Source organism: Paramormyrops kingsleyae, chromosome 25, assembly GCF_048594095.1.
Source record: "Paramormyrops kingsleyae isolate MSU_618 chromosome 25, PKINGS_0.4, whole genome shotgun sequence".
Classification (NCBI taxonomy): Eukaryota; Metazoa; Chordata; class Actinopteri; order Osteoglossiformes; family Mormyridae; genus Paramormyrops; species Paramormyrops kingsleyae.
The window spans coordinates 12,116,954-12,123,741 of NC_132821.1; the positions used below are offsets into that span (position 1 = coordinate 12,116,954).

The 6,788-nt window shown below is 43.4% G+C and overlaps 1 protein-coding gene across 1 annotated transcript; it reads right to left on the reverse strand.

Annotated features, from left to right (window-relative positions):
* Window positions 1-775: 775 nt before the first annotated feature.
* LOC140582755 (uncharacterized) lies at window positions 776-6,321 on the reverse strand. Its single transcript, XM_072707068.1, has 9 exons — window positions 6,254-6,321; window positions 5,802-6,095; window positions 5,507-5,723; window positions 5,304-5,423; window positions 5,062-5,222; window positions 4,767-4,970; window positions 4,388-4,635; window positions 3,823-4,289; window positions 776-796 (listed from the first exon to the last, which is right to left on the reverse strand). Exons 2-9 carry the CDS (start codon window positions 5,870-5,872, stop codon window positions 776-778), a joined length of 1,509 nt encoding a protein of 502 aa, XP_072563169.1. The 5' UTR covers window positions 5,873-6,095; window positions 6,254-6,321.
* Window positions 6,322-6,788: the final 467 nt, after the last annotated feature.

Consider the following 6,788-nt stretch of genomic DNA (forward strand, 5'->3'; position numbering starts at 1 on the left):
TTAGGCGCGTTGCTAAGCGATGTAGATGGCCGGCAACAGCCGATTCTGAATTGTGCACGCGCTCGGAAGATGAGGCTGTACGTTGTAACGATGGTCAGTTTGCCTATTTTCCTCTGAAAATCATACGTTATATCGAAGTTTACGCTGTAAAGGTGTATGTTCTAAGCGATACCGGCAAATGGAATAATGCAATACGCGAATTCGGGACATCGAAATTTGAACGTTGTATTGGTGTAAACGTTATAAACGGGGTATGTTGTAACGAGGTTCGACTGTAGTTACATTTATATCAAGCAATATAAGCCCTTATATTTTAGCAATCTGAAAGTGCTACAGAGTAAAAATAAAGAGATTAAATAGGAGAATCTATAAAATGTCTTTCTAAAAAGATGAGTTTTTGTAATTAAAAAAAGTTGCTTCGAAATATTGTTTTAGTTTTGTAGTGGATGCAATTTAAGTTTAAACAATAGTACTGTAGTCAGTTTAAGAGACTTAAGCAGTGTCAGTAAACTACATACAAAGATGAACAACACAGTTTCTACACATTCAAAAGCAATAATAAATTGATCGTAATTACTTACGCCTTGGAAGCCATTCTTCACGAGTTGTTCAACAAAAGATGAAATCTTGAGCAGAATCTGGAGCTCTTGTCTCGCTGGAAGCAGAGGTAGAGTGACTGTACATGCGGAGGTCTCCTCTTAATATACGATTCTGACCGCCCCCCCGCCCCCTCGTAGCCCCGCCCACCCCATCCCACCCCACTCCACCCCCGGTGTCACTCTGAGGGACACTTCCACTGGAAGACAGTTTCAAACAATATAACTTTTAAAAAGGATAAGAACTGAATTTTTATTTCTAAATAAGGTGATAAATCGATAGTGCAGTTATAAAACTTCTGCACGATTTCGCCACCACACCACAAAAATATAGTAGCCTATTTAATATAATATAAATCTACCCAAACAAAAGATCCCTTATGTTGCTTGCTGACATACATTTCATTTGTGTCTGTCTTTGCCATTTCAAAACCATGTTGTGACTCTTGTGTGACTTTAATATAAGCTATTGGAGCTGTAATATTGTCAGTTTTACAATCTCTTGATTAATGTGGAAGATCGTAATTTAACATACATAGGATGGTAATAAAGAATGTTTGCTTTCTTATGTGTCGGTCACGGTAAGCAACCGCAACGGCCCGCATACCAAGCTACAGCGATTCTGAGCAATATTGGCAGTATGATCCAATTTCGATTTCGCCGTTTTTACCCCGAAATTTCTGCACGAATTCGCCACCACACCACATATATATAGTATACTATAATATAATTTACCCAAACAACGGATCCCTTATGTTGCTTGCTTATATACATTTAATTTCTGTCTGTCTTTGCCATTTCAAAACCATGTTGTGACTCTTGGGTGACTTTAATATAAGCTATTGGAGCTGTAATATTGTCCGTTTTACAATCTCTTGATTAATGTGGAAGATCATAATTTAACATACATAGGATGATAATAAATAATGTTTGCTTTCTTATGTGTCGGTCACGGTAAGCAACCGCAACGGCCCGCATACCAAGCTACAGCGATTCTGAGCAATATTGGCAGTATGATCCAATTTCGATTTCGCCGTTTTTACCCCGAAATTTCTGCACGAATTCGCCACCACACCACATATATATAGTATACTATAATATAATTTACCCAAACAACGGATCCCTTATGTTGCTTGCTTATATACATTTAATTTCTGTCTGTCTTTGCCATTTCAAAACCATGTTGTGACTCTTGGGTGACTTTAATATAAGCTATTGGAGCTGTAATATTGTCCGTTTTACAATCTCTTGATTAATGTGGAAGATCATAATTTAACATACATAGGATGATAATAAATAATGTTTGCTTTCTTATGTGTCGGTCACGGTAAGCAACCGCAACGGCCCGCATACCATCGGAAAGCTGCAGCGATTCTGAGCAATATTGGCAGTATGATCCAATTTCGATTTCGCCGTTTTTACCCTGAAATTTCTGCCTGAATTTGCCCCCCCTCCCCGCCGCCTTGCTCTAACCCACTCTCGCACTCGCTCACTATTTGGAGCGAGCCAGCCTTAAAGGGCCCAGATAGCATTACTGATGGTACCATATATTGTTCTAATCCGTACTGTTGTGACACAGACAAATTGACATACAGTGACTACTAATATTAGCAGGATAGACTCAGTGTATAATGTTCCGAATATTTTGGTGTATTGCTCGGCATTACTGGTTGTTTAATACATTTATTTTAGTCACTCTGTTTACCTGATCTCAGCCTAATTGTTGCGCTGGCAGATAGTTGGGGGATGGGTAGCCGTGCATGTGCATCGCAGAGAGGTGAAAAACAGCAATCAAGGAAACAATAGCCCTCATCTCAGAAGCCGATGTTAACGACTTGAGTAACTGACCTGCTTGATTCAAATGCTGATGACTCCCAGGCTGAGGAATTTGTAACTAAATAGTTGGATTAAAAATATTTGCATCATTGTAATTTGCTCACAACTACAGCTAACTTGCCTGTGTGGCCCTGTTCCCTGTTTTCTTCTGCTTATTACTTACTTTTAGTTGAATTTCCAATTGTCATCTCCATTGTTTAGTGCTCAATGTCTTTGATAAATAACATCATATATATAATATGTCTAATATAAGTTTAATAACTTTATAATTTAATATAAGTTAGGACAAGCTTAATACTCTAATTGTATATCAACTATATATATCATAATTAGCCCTTCTGAAGTCTGTTACCCGTCATCTCAGATGTTGATGTTAACCGCTTCAGTAAGTAACCTGTGGGTCGCACTGGTAAAATAATTGAGGTTATTTTTCCTTAAAACGGTCATCATGTTTTTATGCTCCACAAATACTGTAGGTTGTCAGCTTTATTTGCCTGTGTACATTTTATATTGTCTGTCATTGCTTTGACCTCTGTGATTTTGCTAAGGTTATCCTGCTAATTCCCTTGCAAACTGTAAAATAAAAGCGTGATTATTTGAGTAGACGGGCTGTGTGTTTCAGTTCGTCACGTGCTTTGGTGTATTTGCGGTGTATTACAGGTCAGTGTGCCATGCATCAGATAGGTAGTGGCCCAGTCTATAATGCTCCAAATATTTTGAAGGGTTACTCTAAAACTGCTGGGGCTATTGACATGTGTCTGGTCTCTGTGTGGACCACAAATGTTGTGCTTTAATTTGATGCTTAATTTGGCTTTATAGCCTGAGGTAGGAGCTCAAACAGACCTCATTCTAGGCATCCGTACAGATTGTCAGGCCCTTCCGAAGTCTGTTACCCCTCATCTCAGATGTTGATGTTAACCGCTTGAGTAAGTGACCTGTGGGTCGCACTTAAACTACTGTAATACTTGGGGCAACGACAAGGTCTTAAACTTTATACATTGTCAAAAAAAACCCCAAAACAATTATACTAGAAAAGTGTCACTTTATTTCACATTTAAAGAGTTATTTCACATAAAAACTGCATACAAGAAAATAGTACAGTGCAATCAGGATGTACTTGGGCCAATTGATTAGAAATTAAGAGCTTTAAATTTGATGAATGAATAATCTGCCTGACCTTGCATGGTGGAATAATCTACCCACATCACTTTTGGGAAGAGTAGCAAACAATCAAAATGATGATCTTGCCAAAAATTAACTACATGTTCTCAATGGTTCTCAGTCCCTCTCCCCTGAACGATTTCCTCTGCACCCCATAATCGAACAACAGTTCCTCCCCAACATTAATCCTGTTCAGGGCCAAAAGCAAAATAACATCCTGTCCCCCGACGGCTGGGCTGTACAGTCTTGGCCGGAGGTTGGCCTTCTTATGGGAATGATTAATCAGCCGGCCAAAAGGCTGTATGCCCGGGTGACAGGCACACTCAGACTTATGGCTGTTCCGGAAGAAGAACATGTAGCCAGATTCTTCTTCCTTCGTCGATGAGTGAATCCGCTGGCCCTCAGTGGCTGTGACTACCGGCCCGTGGTAGTCACACACCACCTCACCAGCCTGGAACTGCCGGGTGGCGCAGACTCCCTTCCCCTTCCCCGCAATGTCCATCACCACAAGTCCCTTCCACTTCTGGTTGTGGATGAGCTCCTGGATGTGGCTAGAGTCCATGGCAGTGTCCACCGAACCCACTGGTCTCCAGTCCTTCAGAACGCTGGCCGCGCTGGGAACGTTACTTTTCCAGCCTTGGTTCCTGATCCAAGCGTCGACCCGGGACTCGGTGGGCTGCCGTCTGCCAAAGTGTGCTGTCAAGAACAAAGTAAATTGTTGTTAGTTAAGAAGCCTATGTAGATAGGACCGTTTCACAGTAAAAAATGTCATTAGTGCTACAAACAATACTCACACAAGACATGCCGTACGCGCATCCTCATCTGGGCCTTCAGCCAGCGATCATAGAGCTGCCGCTGAAACCGGCCCGACGTCTGCGAGCGTGCTGTCTTGTCTGGGATGTCGCCATCCAGGGTCACGGGGTGGGTCCGAAGGAGCTGATCGAACGCTGCCTGGACATCCATCTGTTGGTTGGATGCCGGGGCAGCATCCCGTGCGGCACCACGGGCAGAACAGCTGGGTCCTTCCTCTGCGGAGTCAGCGCTGAGATAAATATAAAAATAAAAAAAATAAAAAAAAACCCACAAACGTTTAAGGTTAGTGTTCAGTGGTGAGGGCTTTGGTTGTGTGTCTTGATGTTGGTAAGTGTGTTGACAAACAGAAAACATGCCTACCTTGAGTCACCTGCCAGCTTCTTCAGCAGCTTACTGGCCAGCACCACATTCCGCGACTGCTTCATCCGGTAGTGCTCGTCAGCCGTCGCAGTGGAATGAGTGAGGTAATCGGCCACCAAGGACTTCTCTTGGTCCGTCAAGTCCTTGGTGGCCGTCTCAAAGATGCGCCGGGCCGTCTGGTAGGTGACTGGATCCAGCTTGTATCTAAAATACAAAAATACATTTATTAATACGTCTCACACAACACGTATGTAGAACATATTATAGGGGGAATTAATCATGACGATCAGCTCACTTTTGGTGCAGCCGGTTGAGGTCATTCGAAGCGTTGAACGCCGGCCTGCCTGCGGTGGAGACGAAGAACCGTTTGTCTCCTCCCAGGTCATCCAGTGTCGTCCGGCTCCTCTTGGAGCTCAGGAGCTGTGGCCGTACCTGGGTGAAGTAGATGTCGAACCACTGTTGGCAGAGGAAAACAGATTAAATCGCTGCTCTTGAAATAAACTATGAAATAAATCTTATCAAACTTGATATACTTACCGTCTCCTCCTCAGAGGACAATGCAAACGTGGCCGCTTGCTGCGCCGACGTCTTGTGTTCCTTCACCACAATCACCGTATGGTCGGCCTCGGACGTGCTCCTGGTCATCCACTCCTGGACCTACACAATACAATGATGTCCCACTGATAAATAAGAGTATCGGCAAAAAGGAAAAGTGAAGACAAAAAGAATACAACACTTACGGTCATGTGCTCCACCACGCCTGGTGGCTGGAGATGCTTCAGAATCACCGTGGCCTCCAGGTAGTAGAGGACAAGGCAGCACTCTGCACACTCCAGGGGCATCTCCTCCGGATACACCTTGCCAAGGACTGCCAAGAAGTCGTTCTTGGCAGCCCTCAGCACGGCCCAGCAGTCCTCTGGACTCTTCTCTGGGCTCATCCCCGTGAGAATGACATGACTATGTGGGTGGGAGAAGAAAATTCAATTACTGTCAATCCTAATCAATACAGTACACATTTTAATAAAATGTGCTCACAATGTAAAATGGCTCTGCTTCTCCATGCAGTGCACTCCAGGAGCAGTGAGGGAGATAAAAAAAAACATCATGAGTGTGTTAAACACAGTAGAGGAGATGTATAATCAAATCATAATATGGAATTTAACGGGTGTTGACAGTTGAACTTACCTCCTTTGCGTCATCTCCTTACTCACCAACTTTGCAGAGCTCTGCTGGAGTGAGCCCAGGTACTCCACGAAGAACATTGCCTCATTCCACAAGGCAATGTTGTCACGCCGGAGGTCGGTGGCCACGGTGTGGTACTTGAGGAATCTGTCAGAGGAAGGACATGTATGTAAGTATCCATATGTACATAAACTTGTACATGCCACCATGACAATAGTGGGAGGACTGAACTTCCTTGAAGAAAACAGATACGACAATACAACACAAACCTACAATATACTGTTAAAAATCTACATGCTACCAACCTCTTCAGGCTCTTCATGTAGTTGACCTGAGTCTGCCTGGAGAGACCAGCCTCAGTCAGCTCCCGAAAGAAGAGCTTCGTCCTCTCCCTCTCCCTCAGAAATTCAAGGGATGGCTCTTCAGGGTTCACAAAAAACATGAACCTGCTGACGTTTTCCACCTGGAAAATAAAATCGGCATTACTTAATGAATATATTGCGTAGATATAAAGCTCCAAAAAATAATATAGTGAACTTTTATGGGAGACCTCACCGTCTGCTTGAAATTCTCAATCAGGAGATCCTTCTCCAAGTATGCGGCGAAGCCCTTCAGGAGGGGATGGTCCAGAGAATGTTTCCGGTGCAGTCCCTTCTCCTGCATCATGTGCCTGGAGGTCTGTGGCCACTGCACCTCCCGGGTACTGCCATGTGGAAAACATATTTCGTCTTAAAATTGCACCTTCAATTGGCTCACAAGCAAAAGCAAAAGGTATCAATGAAGCTGCAAATCCGAGACACTCATACTCACACTTGAAAGATCTCGCCGTTGCTGACACTG

What these genes read in the sequence shown, in the direction of transcription:
- LOC140582755 (XM_072707068.1), bottom strand. Translation starts at nt 5,872, where the DNA reads ATGATGTTTTTTTTTATCTCCCTCACTGCTCCTGGAGTGCACTGCATG. An exon ending in CTCAACCGGCTGCACCAAAA is followed by an intron (nt 4,971 to 5,061) that starts GTGAGCTGATCG and finishes TTTGTATTTTAG; the next exon opens with ATACAAGCTGGATCCAGTCA. An exon ending in AAGCTGGCAGGTGACTCAAG is followed by an intron (nt 4,636 to 4,766) that starts GTAGGCATGTTT and finishes TATTTATCTCAG; the next exon opens with CGCTGACTCCGCAGAGGAAG.